At 32.7% G+C, this 14,058-nt stretch overlaps 1 protein-coding gene across 1 annotated transcript; it reads left to right on the top strand.

Annotated features, from left to right (window-relative positions):
• Window positions 1–2,622: 2,622 nt before the first annotated feature.
• On the top strand, window positions 2,623–7,337 carry LOC107418903 (F-box/LRR-repeat MAX2 homolog A). The gene has a single exon (XM_016027596.4). The coding sequence runs from the start codon at window positions 3,810–3,812 to the stop codon at window positions 5,937–5,939; it is 2,130 nt and encodes a 709-aa protein (XP_015883082.3). The 5' UTR covers window positions 2,623–3,809; the 3' UTR covers window positions 5,940–7,337.
• Window positions 7,338–14,058: the final 6,721 nt, after the last annotated feature.

The following is a 14,058-nucleotide window of genomic DNA, read 5'->3' as shown; positions in this document are numbered from 1 at the left end:
TAATTATTCCTGTGAGATCGTATCAAGGTAGGCACCTGTATTAAATTGAAAATTGAATATTTTTAACACTAAACGCACAAAATTTCAATTTTCTTGCATTTTTTACACTAACCGCTACAGTAATTCATGGCTTTGAGGGGGTTTTAACTTCATACGGAAAAAAAATAAAATAAAATAAAATAAAAAATAGAACAGAAAAAAAAAAACTGTAATTTTTCAGAGCGATCTTAGTTTTCTTGATAGCTACCAAACAAATATAAAAAGAAAAATTTAAGAATATAAAACAAATATATATATATATATATATTAATAACCTGAAGCTGAAAATTTGCTGTAGAAAAATTCTCCATTGAAGCCCTTGGAAAAGTAGAGAGAAAAGTATACGAAGCTTTTTATTAGGAAATTTATAGTTAGTGTGGAGGACTCAGATTAGACTAATCCCCTAGGAGCATTTGTTTTATTTTTTAATAAAATAGAAAAAAGACATTTTTCCCCTGATAAAATGCTAAAATCTAATTTGTTTTATTGTTTGAGTGGCCAAAAAAACTAAAAATAGCCAGAGATTGCTATCTTATTACCAAAAAGAAATAATTGTTTGTTTGAAATAGATAAGTTCACTCTATTCATTTCTGGTATTTGCAAAACATATCATAACATTATATTCCCATGTTACTTTGATAAGTTCAAACTCAAAAACCTCCAATCTAGCGGATATATTCAATTTAAAATTTAAAAGATTTTAAAAGTATTTAGAAATTGATATATTTAATTTAGATTTTAAAGAAGTTCATACAAATCCAATGATATTCAATTCAGATTTTAATAAATTTTATAAAAATTTATATGTATTTAATTAGGATTTTGTAAAATTCTTTTAAAATCTATGGGTATTCAAAAAGTTATAGATTCTAAAATATTTTAAAAAATTATAAATTTTAATGGATTTGAAAGGATTTTAAAAATACAATTATAAAAAAATTATTAATATGAAATTCAACCTTAACTTTACAAATTTTGTTGGATTCTTATAAATTCTTTATGGATCTATCGAATTTCATAACAATCCATCAAATCTTTCAAAGTTTATAATTTATTTTAAATTTATTAAATTTTAAATTGAATTAGTAAACTTGGAAAATCAAACTCAACCACGTAATTATTTTTAGTTATTAAAGTCAGAAAATTGCTTATTAGAGAATTATTTTATACATACATATATCAAGTAAAGTACAAAACAAATTGTTATAATATAGAAAAAAGAAATACAAAAGTTCAAAAAAAAAAATTTTAATAAGAGCTTTTTTAAGTGAATAATTTAAATAACGTCATTGTAACAGAAATAAAATGTAAAAGAAATATGTGTAACTTTTTTCTCATTGATATGTGTTGCCGAATTATTAATTATCTAATTATATTTTTCCCAAGATAAAACGCAACATAAAATTTCTTAGGTTAGGTTAGAGAAACCCATAGGAGTAAGCTTCAAAAATCCATAGAGGCTAAAAATGCCATGATAGTCCAAACCATTTATTATCAAATATTATATGCAAATCGACATTCATATTTATTTTTTTTATATATTTATAATATATTAATGTATTAATTAATCTGACATCATCTGGTATCCAAAATTTTATACCTTTAGCCTTACTCTTAAAAATTTGATCAAAATGCATTTTGATATTCTTTATTTTTACAAAATTTTCACCTAAAAGATTATGAAAAAAAAAATTTGATATTTAATAACTTCTATTTCAAATCAGTTCATTTTTAACAAATTTTATCAAAAAGAGTCACGCGAGACTCCCAAAATCGTTTTTTGTTTATTAAATTTTTTTCCAATTCATGCAAACCAAAAAAATAATTATAATAATTAAAAAAAAAATAGACTTCCCCCGACGCTCCCTCTGTCTCTCTTTCAATGTCTAAATCTCTCTCTCTCTCTCTCTCTCTCTCTCTCTCTCTAATTCAAATTCCAAACCCCGTAATTCTGAAAAGCTTTTATTTTTCTCCGTAAGATCAGTAGCAGAAAGGGCAATTCACAACTTGTCCGGTTGTGAATCCCACCATTGAAACTCAAGCGCCTCCACCATCATCATCGCTTCCACCTCTGCTTCTGCAACCGCCTCAGTCCCACCATCCATCCACCTTCCGGCGACAGATACCCAGAAGAGCAGTTCACCAGTTTCTATTCTTTCTCTTCTTGAAAAACCCCCCACCATCTCCACCAATGCCGCTGCTTAATGCAACTAAGTACATGCGAATTTGATTAATCTAAATTGAAAAAGCAAATTAACAGTTACCAACGGAACCAAAAAGAAAAATAAAATAAAATAAAATAAAAATCCAAGGCTGTTTGGAAAGTACAAATTTTTATAGGTGTTTTTTTTAGGCTTACTTGTTTTCTTCTCCTGGGTGATATAAAAAAAGACAATAGAAGATGACGATGATTTTGTACATGAGGTGTTTCGGAATGTGGTGATTGGAGAAATGTGTCTACGTGGTTGAAATTGAAAGCTTCCAATTTAATTCTTGCCACTCAGAGATTGAACCTATATTGAAAAAATCGTAGTTTCAAAATATTAAAATAAGAAGGAAAATTATTGTTAAAAAAAATAAAAAATAAAAAATTGCATATATGCTCATTTAAAAACCAAGTTGTCAAAAGTATTTGTCGTCGTATATCCTACGTATGTATGTATATAACTATGTATAGGCATGGCTGAAGATTTAATCAGAACATTTGTGGACGACACCTGATGAAATGCTCCAAATGCTATGTATGTATGTATATAAAGGCATGGAAGCTATGTATGTATGTATATATAGGCATGGATGAACATTTAATCAGAACATTTGAGGACGACACCTGATGAAATGCTCCAAATGCAAATCTATTACAAAAACCATAAAAAACACAAATTGGTTGCTAATTAAATATTGATTAATTATCAAAAAAATGAATCAATATTAAAAATTCCGAGGGGATAAGACAAGTGGCAGGCCTTGAACCAAGGGATATAGGGATAGATATTTTTGCCTAGTTAAAAATATAAAATAAGACAATAAAATAAAGAGCTTGAAAAAGGAAACTAAAAAAGAAAAGTTGGGATGCTATTAGCAAGTGATAAAATAGACTACCAAAAGGAATAAAAGAAAGGAGTGGATCAAGGAAAAGTTGACTAGCTCTATGGGCAGGTGGCAGGGCAGGAGCCAGTTGCTCTGTTGAATTAACAATCTCTGTACTCTTTCCGTAAATTTATCTTCTACTTTATGCTTGTTCCAAGTCTCCCATCTAGCCCTAGGGCTTCCAGTTTAAGTTACTGTATGTATATCATCTTCATCCTCACAATTACGCTTGAGCCTTCTTCTATACGTAGCCATTCTCTTCGGGTCACCAGTTTTCACTTCATTCATTCTCTCTCTCTCTGTCAAAGTCAAAGGCGGTCTCTCAATCTCAAACCACCAGTTTCTTTGACTCTATCTTTATGTTGATCCTCACAAATAAGCCACCATTTTCCACTCTCTCTTCAAATCAGCTAATTGCTCACTCTTTGTGAGAAAAGCAAGTTTGGTTTGTATATATATCATTGCCTTCATTTTCCTCATCACATAGAAGATTATATCCATCCACTAATGTCTCGCTCTCATGCATTAACTTGCATTTTTTGAATCTTTATCCTTTTACCTTACTCTCCGTTCAACAGCAGTAAATCATCATGGTATCTTTTTTCTTTCGCTACATGTATATTCCACAATGGTTTTAGTTTCCCTATCTCGTTTCTTGTTATTGGAAAAAAACAAAGACCATGCATGCCACAATGTATGGATCATATATAAGAAATAATTCCCATATCCATGACTTACCAGATGTAATTCTCTCCAACATTTTCAACTTGGTTGCTGATACTCGTACTAGAAATGCACTGTCCCTTGTTTGTCTCAAATGGAAAGTGTTAGAGCGTGCAACACGCAAATCTATCACTCTACGTGGCAATATCCGCAATCTTTTCCTCCTCCCTACTTGTTTTCAAGCTGTCACCAATCTTGATCTCTCTTTTCTTTCCCCTTGGGGATATCCATTATTTGAATCATCCCCAAACGCATCAATTCTTGCTCAGCTATTCCGCCGAGCCTTCCCTTCAATTGTTTCTCTAACTATTTACGTCCGAACTCCAACAACTCTCCATCTTCTTGCTCCTCAATGGCCAAATCTACGCCATATAAAGCTTGTCCGCTGGCATCAGCGTTTATCCTCTCCTTTTGGCTCTGATTTTCTCCCACTGCTTCAGCATTGCTCTTCGCTGTCTTCCCTTGACCTCTCTCAATTCTATTTCTGGACGGAAGATCTTCCACCAGCTCTAGAAGCTCACCCTGAAGTTGCAGCTTCACTCTGCCACTTGAACATTCTAACCCACTCTTCCGTTGCAGAGTTCAAGTCCCATGAGCTTCTTGCAATAACGGCTGCCTGTCCGAATCTCCGCCAGTTACTTGCAACCTGTATATTTGATCACAGGTTCAATGGTTTTGTAGGGGATGAGACTTTGCTTGCTCTTGCTTCAAATTGTCCTTGCCTTTCCCTTCTTCACCTTGCTGATTCTACTTCAACGTATAGGGCTGACCCAGATGACGAAGAAGGATACACTCCAGAAGATGCTAGAATTAGCCATGCTACACTCGGTGACTTTTTTGCTGCATTGCCATTGCTAGAAGAGTTGGTTCTTGATGTTTGTCATAATGTTAGAGACACAGGGATGTCGCTGGAGCTGCTCGCTTCCAAGTGCCCGCGTCTTAAATCTTTGAAGCTGAGACACTTCCATGGGATGTGCATGGGAATAGATTCTCAGCCAGGAGGCATTGCACTCTGCAGAGGTTTGCAATCTTTATCCATTGGTAACTCTGCCGATTTAACTGATTCTAGCTTGATAGCTATTTCACTTGGCTGTCCAAGACTTGCCAAGTTTGAGGTCTACGGATGCCAGGAGATCACAGAAATGGGGATGAGGATATCAGCTTCTAATCTTCAGAAAACGTTGATTGATGTGAGGATCTCTAGCTGCAAGAATTTTAATGCTCTATGCACACTGAAGGCTTTGCAACCAATCCAGGACCAGATACAGAGACTGCACATTGATGGTGCGTGGGAGGGCCTCCAACAGTCTGATGGGGAGACTGGCAGTTCCAATAATCAACCTGTGGGATCCAAGAACCTCCAAACTGAAAAGCAAAAATTCACAGGGAAAGAAACATCCTTAAAGAAGAGACTCAAATGCCATTCGGACGAGGACTGTTCTTACTCTCAAAGTGGTGGAAGTGGAGATCCTATTTCTTCAAAAACTTGGGGAAAGCTGAAATATCTTTCTCTTTGGTTCGCCGTTGGTGAATTGATGACAACATTAGCTTTAGTGGGGTTGGAGGACTGCCCAGTGCTAGAAGAGATTCAAATAAAAATCGAAGGTGACTGCAGGAATCAACCAAGACCTCACATGGCTGCATTCGGACTAAGCTCTCTCAGGTGCTTTCCTCGGCTCTCAAAGATGCGACTGGACTGTGGAGGAGCAACTGGTTATGTTCTTACTGCTCCCTCGGGGTCTGTTGATTTGAGCATGTGGGAGAGGTTTTTTCTCAATGGAATTGGCAGCTTGAAACTTGTTGAATTAGATTATTGGCCTCCACAAGATACAGATTTTAATCGTAGAAGTCTCTCTCTCCCTGCAGCAGGATTCCTTGCACAGTGCACGACTCTAAGAAAACTTTTCATTCATGGCACAGCTAATGAACACTTCATGATGTATTTGCTAAAGATACCCACTCTTAGAGATGCACAGTTAAGAGAGGATTACTATCCTGCACCGGAGAATGATTCAAGCACCGAGATGAGAATAGACTCGTGTAGTAGATTTGAGGAAGCTCTTAACCGCCGTCGGATCCCTGACTGAAAATCAGAAGCCCAAATTAAGCTTATGAATTTGAAGCTTAAGAGTGTTGGCAATAATTCTGTACAGAAGATCAAGATTATTATAACCTGCTTTCATGCTTGAAGTAGCCTGGTCTTATCATTTCATGCCTAAAGCCAAGTTTTAAAGAATAACAGATATGAAAGCATATATATGACATAAACAAACTGATAACAAAGCATCTTTACTGCACAAAAACAAATCTGTCAGTTTGCTCCTAGACTGACGACTACTTTTACCAATCTTTTTCCTTTTTCAATTTTTTTTTTTTTTTTTTTTTTTTTTTTTGTTGTTTTTTAACATGGCAGGAAAAGCCCCAAACGGACCCTAAATTTACCATTCAAATTAGCAACAAGGTATGCAATTCTAGGATGTATCCCACAGATTTAAAATTACCATTTTCAAGTAAGCAAAACTGAAAGCATATCTAGAAGACAAGACTTCAAGTACCAACACTTCTACTCATGTATGAGTGGATTGTATTCACTCGAACATATTCTGAAGATTTGACATTCTTTAAAGTAGTTCTTCTAGTCATGTATGAGTGGCTTGTATTCATTCAAATTTATTCTGAAGCTTATCTTGCAGAAGAGACTTCAAGCACTAACACTTATTCTACTCAATGTATGTGTAGATTGTATCCACTCAAACATATTCTGAAGACTTGACATTCTTAAGTTACGTCTTCTACTCATGTATGAGTGGATTGTACTCACTCAAACATATTCTGAAGATTTGACATTCTTACAGTACTCCTACTCACGTACGAGTGGATTGCATTCATACAAACATATTCTGAAGATTTGACATTCATGTATGAGTGGATCATATTCACTCAAACATAGTCTGAAAATCTGACATTCATGTATGAGTAGATGATATTCACTCAAACATATTCTGAAGATTTGACATTCTTAAAGTACTATTACTCATGTATGAGTGGATCGTATTCACTCAAACGTATTGCGAAGATTTGACATTCTCAAAGTGCTGATATATTCACAAACTTTCCATTATTATTCTTGTTCATGTGACAACAATATGGACTTGCAACAGTTTTACTATGATGCATTTGTACTTTGTTAAAAATATATTTTTTTGCTGTTTCATGATCTCCTTCATTTACATCTTCAAATTATTAAAGTTCTGAATCCTGATTCTCAACTTGTCAAAGACAGATATTTATCTATTAGTAACTAATTATATAAACATATATCACATGATCTCATCACAACCATTAGTAACTAATTATATAAACATATATCACATGATCTCATCACAACCATTGTTTAATTAACAGGCAGTTGTTTGTTGTCAATTACACCTTGGAAGCTATAAGGGAAGACAAGCTTGATTAGCATATTTTGGAAATGCATAACTCTTCTGACCTTTTAAGCTGAGCCTTTTGTTGGTTGCCAACCAAAATAATAAACCCTTATCAGTAGTTTCTCAGCGCCGAATAGAGGCTTTGTTGATCCAAAACTGCTCTAATACTCCCTTCTGGCTTCTTAATTCTAACTTCTAGTAGACTGTTGTAACTCATGAAGAGGGCTTCCTCTCACTGCTCAAAGACTTGATGTTTGCATTAAGAATTACAGCAACAAAAAGGAAACAGCCCAAGGTTGTTATTTCTAGTGGGGAACTCATGAGGATAGCAGTCTAGCAAGTAAAAGGTTAAAATATGGGAAACTCATTGTAAACCCAAAAAATGACTATTTAAGCTGGATTAACTTGGAATTGCTCATAATTTTTTAGGTACTTAAATGAGAGTTGACTTCGACTTGTGATATGTTTGTGCTTCTAACACATCACCCAAACTTATCACGTACTCCAAACACTCATTCAGCTGATTAACTCCTTGAATCATGCTGATCACTGTCTTCAGCTGAAATTACAGTGGACAGATTACCTATTTAATTTGCCCTACTAAGTTGGTTACACCAAACTGAAATCTCGGCTAAATAAAATGCAAGAAAAATCACATCTCCTGTAGAAGAACCAATGTCCTCATGTATCCTATATACCTAGAAAGTAACTGCTCATATTGGATAATTTTCCAATCAGGAAAGGAAGGTTCATCATACCTTAATGATGAAAGGTTGTAAAGAAAGGCCCCAAGAGGAGAAGAGTAAAAAAGTAAAAGAGGTATATAGATAGAGGAAGAGCACCTTTTTTTTTACTTCCCGTTACCTGTACAATCCTTTTGTTTGGGAACTTTCATGCTCAAGTTTCTTGCTTTTTCTATCCAATGGCATGCTTGAGCCATACCACCTTCCTTATGCAATACTCCTTTCTTCAATTAGGGGAAGATGTAGGGAAAGAGGTTAATTTCTTTGCTTGTATGATTCATGTCTCAGGAAAACTGCACCTAAGATGTTGTTCCATAACCATATATTATCTGTTCCCAAAGTTTTATGTAATACTCTTAAAGACTCTTTGTCTTTGAGGGGTTAGCTAGCATGCTTTCACGCACCTATATTGAGTCACCCAAGCTATAGCATAAGTTTGAATCAAGCAATTGATATTAATATGAAAAGTAAATACAGTTTCAGTATCCACCATAAAACTAACAGCCACACTTTAAACAAATGAATAGATTGTCAAAGAAACATATAACGTCACAACTAATGCAAACTGCATTTTTTAAGAGATTATAAGCTTATTAGTATAGCTAGATAGCAAGCTTTTCCTACATTCGAGAATTCTTTATGACAAAACAAATCTTGAAAGAAATAGTCTGCTGAATGCCAAACTGGATCAGCACCAGCCATACAAGTAATTGTTTTTCATACTCTGTTAAATGGTCGTAAGTGTGTTATTTCAGCTTTAAGCATCAAAGTATACCTCATTAGGCTAGAAGAATATGAAACAACTTCTGAGACTCAAAAAGTATTACCAATCTCTTCTATAGCACCTCCTAATTTGTCCAGACCACCTCTGCAATGATGCAAACTTAGCCATTTTACTACTTCACAGAGAATTAATATGAAACATGGTACTGTATCCCCTTCAAATCTAAATTTATAATTGCAACTAGTGGTTAAAGTCAATAGATTCAAAGTACAAATCGGATATGAAATAAAGTGGTAGACATAGGAATTATTAGTAAAACAGGACTTTTAAATCAATCATGCAGAAACCAAAATCAGCACACCAAACACTTACTCTTCATTATCGGCTGTCCATCCATGGAACAAAAAGGCAAATAAGCTCTAATATCATGATATTAATTACTAACAATACCAAAATATTTAGCTATAATAGATAAAAATAAAATAAAATAAAAATACACCTATCTCACACAAGCAACACCATGTACAGTTTAAATAAAGAATAACCATGAACCACTTAATTCATAATGATTGGACATTTTAGCAAAAATAAATGCATCTCACCAGAACAATGAAATGGAAAACATATTCAGAGTTGCTTCAGAAACCTCTGCAGAGTCCCACAAAATCCGCAATGCTGCGTGACATGAAAAATCCTCCAGCCACCGTATTGCTGGTTGATTTATGAATTTGATTTTTCATTTCAGAACCAGAGCAACGATGTCAGTGTGATTTTTGTAATCAACTGGGAGCAAAACAAACTGACCTCTTGAAACAAAAGTTGCAATTGCTCCCAATAACTTTTTGTTTCTCCAGGTGACCTCTTGAAACAAAAGTTGCAATTGCTCCCAATAACTTTTTGTTTCTCCAGGTGATCTTAGAGAAAGATGTGGTAAAAAAATAATTCTACCCCGCTTCTAATTAATAGGAGTGCAGCAAATCCTAATGGGACCCAAATGAGGTCTAAGAGATTCTGATCATTACAACTTTTCTGGCCTCTAGACCATATAACCCACAAACACACAGTGAGCACAAATTCGTGAATATGCCAGAGAAAATGAATTGTTATATTCAGGTCTGATTGAAATTTTACCATGTCGGAATGGCGAATTCTCTAACTGAAAAAATAAATGAAAAAGAAAACAACCAAGCAAGATATTTCAACTCAAAGGATTAGAGCAAATTAATGTGTCTCACCATGATGAACTATCGTTGTCCTTTTTGTTTTTGCTTTTGTTTTTGTTTTTTTCTCATGAAGTTTGTAACTAATTGAAATGTTTAATAAATTCTAACTAATATTCAAAGCAAACAAACTATGTACAATTAAATAGAAAACCTAAAAACCAAAATGAGAATTATTTTATAAACATTTTGAAATAGTTTCAATTTGATTTTTATGTATTTTTTCCCCTTAATCTTGTAATTTTTTTTAATCTTTTATTTCGGGAGAAAAGTCTAATTATCATTTAAAATACATATCAAGGATATACAACTAAGGAAAAAAGGAAAAACATTTATCAAAAATGAGAATTCTCTTATAAACATTTTGAAATGCTTTTCAATTTGATGTTTCTTTAGTTTAAGCTTTTATTTAAGTGAAAAGTCTTAACTATCATAGCACATACTAATTACACACAACTAAAGTTAATTTTGTTTTTAAAATTTGAAAACCAAAAAGGAAAAATATAAATGCTACCAACCAAGCACCTGTATCCGTATGCTTGGTCCAATGCTAAAAGCCACTGACCATACACCTACACGTGGCTGAAAGCTCCTCTTACAAAACTTGTCATGTCCTGTAATTCTGATCAAGACAAACAGATAAATAAACAAAAACGAGCACTAACCCCTCGTTCGGTAACCACCATGCACTAACCCCCCCCCCCCCCCCCCCGTCTGGTAACTTTTATTTTGGGATTTTTTGTTTTTCTTTTTCGTTTGAGAAATCAAGCATACATGAGTGATAGATGAGTAACTTATATGATAAAAAGAAAAGCATTTATAAAAACTTAATTTTGTATACAATTTGACATGGTTTTTAATCTGGTGTTTCTAAGATTCTTGTTCCTTTGATATTTGTAGTTAGTTTTTTTAAGTTTGCTGTTAGATATGTGGTTAGTTTTTTTAAGTTTGCTGTTAGATATGAAATAGCTTAACTATCATTCAAAGCATAAGTTACTCATACATAACTAAAGTAAAACTTTTTAAGTCAAGCGATATTGATTCAGTTGATAAGTTACTCATATCTATCACTAAAAGATTATGGATTCTAGATATTGAAATAGAAAAATGATGCAATATTGTAAATAATAGAAATAAAAAATTAAAAAAAACCAAAGGTAAAACCTTTTAAAAAACTGAAAACCAAAAATAAACACATTACCAATTAAGCAAAAAATGTGTTTGATAATATAACTAATGATAATAGCTATTGTTCCATGCACCAAATAGTTTATCAATATGTTTTACCAATATATATGGCATAGATAATATATTATTTGACAAATAAATAAAATCTAAACATGAATGGGTAAACAAGAAATAAGTATAAATCAAAATAAACCACTGGGGGTGGTAGCTTAGCAGAAAAAAACCTCTGAGTCTTTACATCTGTGAGTCCGGAAGTTAAAGTTCAAGTCTTGACAAACCTCGTTATTGCCTCTAATGATCCCATGCCGCAATGTCGTAAGTCTTGTCAAATTCCATTATTGTCTCGGATAGTCCCATACTGCAATGATGTATGGTATAAGGCTACAACGTGATACCTATAATACTACCAGAAAATATCTTTTTACTTCAGCTAAAATAAATAAATAAATAAATAAAGACAAATCAATAACATATCATTTGCTAAAATATTTGATGAACTATTTAATTTCTGTACTATTATTGAATTAATAATTGAAGTATAAGAAAGCCATCATATCTTGTACGAAATTTCGAAAATGCCATAGGGTCAAATTCCAAGGTTTGACTCACTAGAGATTATAGCTGAGGGATTTTGAAATAAGCAACAGAGGAACAAATATCCTCTACCAATCTTTGATTTATTATATATCCCACTTCTTAATGATAGAATACTAATCTAAAGCATATTAAAAAAACAGAAATCAAGGAGTCGTCTGATACCAAACATTTTAAAAGGTTGAGATTTAATTAATTAGTTTGAGAATATTTTCTTTTTATATATTGAGAACAATTTGTTATTGTTAACAAACAATTACAGCCAATCATTACATACATTTTGCCACTATCACTTATTATTGTTCATTTCCAAAACAGTTCTAATATTGCAAAACAATAAATGCAAGAAATTCAACCCTAAAACGCCAATGGGAGTCAGTAAATTGTGATATATTCTTCAAAAACGTTGAGAAGAACAAACAAAACAAGTAATGTGACAACAGTGGCAGAAAACCTAGAACAGAAATAAATAAACAAATAACTATAAAACGGGCATATTTTAATATGGACATGAAAGAGAAAGGGAAAGGGAAATGTCCAAAATGAAACCGCATAAAAGACTAGTGTTAGAGTTGGAAAGCCAACTAAGTTTAAAAGAGTAAGATTTGAGAAGCAAAGGAAGCGGAAGTAGAAGAAAATGTCAGTATCAGCAAATAGAGAGAGAGAGAGAGAGAGAGAGAGAGAGAGGAGCACCAAACCAACGACAAGGAACACAAATGCCCTATCCTACATTGACAATGTAGCGTAATTACACAGTAAAAAAGTGCAAGTATTCCCTTCGTATAGCTTGTTATATACGAGAAAATCTTGGGCCGTATAGCTTGTTATATACGAGAAAATATTTTTTTTTTTTTGGGTAAATTATATACCGGAAAATCTTGGGTGCCTCGGGCTGGTACCACTCAAATGATTTGCTGACATATTTTAAAAACTTGCCGCATCATAAGCCAATTCATCATCCCAATTTGGTTTTTTTTTTTTTTTTTTTTTTTTTAGTAAATTTGGTTTTTTATTTAAAGCATTAAAAGTGGTGTGCATGCTTAAATTTTACCAAATTTATCGGACAAAATTAAAAAATTGGACTAATATAACCACCCAAAAAAAAAAGGGAAAAAAAAAAGAAAAGAAAAAAACAGTAATCTATATAGGCCAATATGATACGACAGTTTTTTAAGTCTGGATGTAAAATGCAAAACATGTGATAGATATCTATGGTAGGCAAAGCCTATTTTACTGCCAATTTATTGTATTGGAAATAGCTCCAAAGACGGGAAATATATAATATATTTAACATGTTTTAGAAACAATAATGTTTTTTTTTTTTTTTTTTTGCTTAAATTTAGAAACAATAATGTTATAAATATCTACGTGTTTACCAAAAATTGGCAAATTTAGGTATTAATATTTTATTCATTTGTATTGAGTTTTATTTATCTTTTTTGAAAAATTTTGTATTTATATTAATTTCTCAACCCCAATAAAATATAAGATTTATTTTACCACATCATTTTATTATAATCTATTATATGACATTTTTTACTAAATATATATATATATAGATATAAATTTCTTTTCTTTTTTTCAGCCCATGTTTAAATATTCGAAAAGTGAGAAAATTAACTAAAAAATGGGAAAAGGAAAAAAAATTTAATGCCAATTTGAAGAATAAAAAATAATACTCATATATTTATTTGTCCAACGTTTTTCTTTTTCTTTTTCTTTTTCTTTTTTTTTTCTTTTTGATAGAAAATATAATTATAACATTTGATTACAAGCACAAAGAAAAGTTACAAAAATAAAATTTTGAGAGAAATCTACAAAAATTAAATGTACAAAGAAAAAGTACATTTTATTCAAGCCGCCTTCAATGGTGGGAAGAGAAAGATGTAGTTTGCACTTTGCACCAAGTCACATATATAGCAAGCCACGATTAATTAATTCTCTCAAAACCCAACACACCCTCAAAAGGTCCCGCTTGTTGCCTTCCACTAGAGGAGATCTCAAAACACATTTAAAATCTTAGCAGGAAACTATCAACAAGCATTCTAATACATCTTCAGCAAACTATAACAGCCAAAAACAATGATATACATAACTGTGAGACGTATGGAACATATATATTATATATAGATATTACTGCATATAATATGTGCGCTAATATGCTCTACAAGTAGTACTCTAAAGCAACCCAATGCATGAGGCTTTACCACAATCACAATCACACCCTCTCACTCGTACAGAACAATTCCATTGCAGATTTTATGAGATTCAACGCGGTGTTGATGGGGATAGAAGGAAAATTGAAG

Source organism: Ziziphus jujuba, chromosome 10, assembly GCF_031755915.1.
Source record: "Ziziphus jujuba cultivar Dongzao chromosome 10, ASM3175591v1".
Taxonomy (NCBI): Eukaryota; Viridiplantae; Streptophyta; class Magnoliopsida; order Rosales; family Rhamnaceae; genus Ziziphus; species Ziziphus jujuba.
This window is presented reverse-complemented; position numbering and strand designations above follow the sequence as displayed.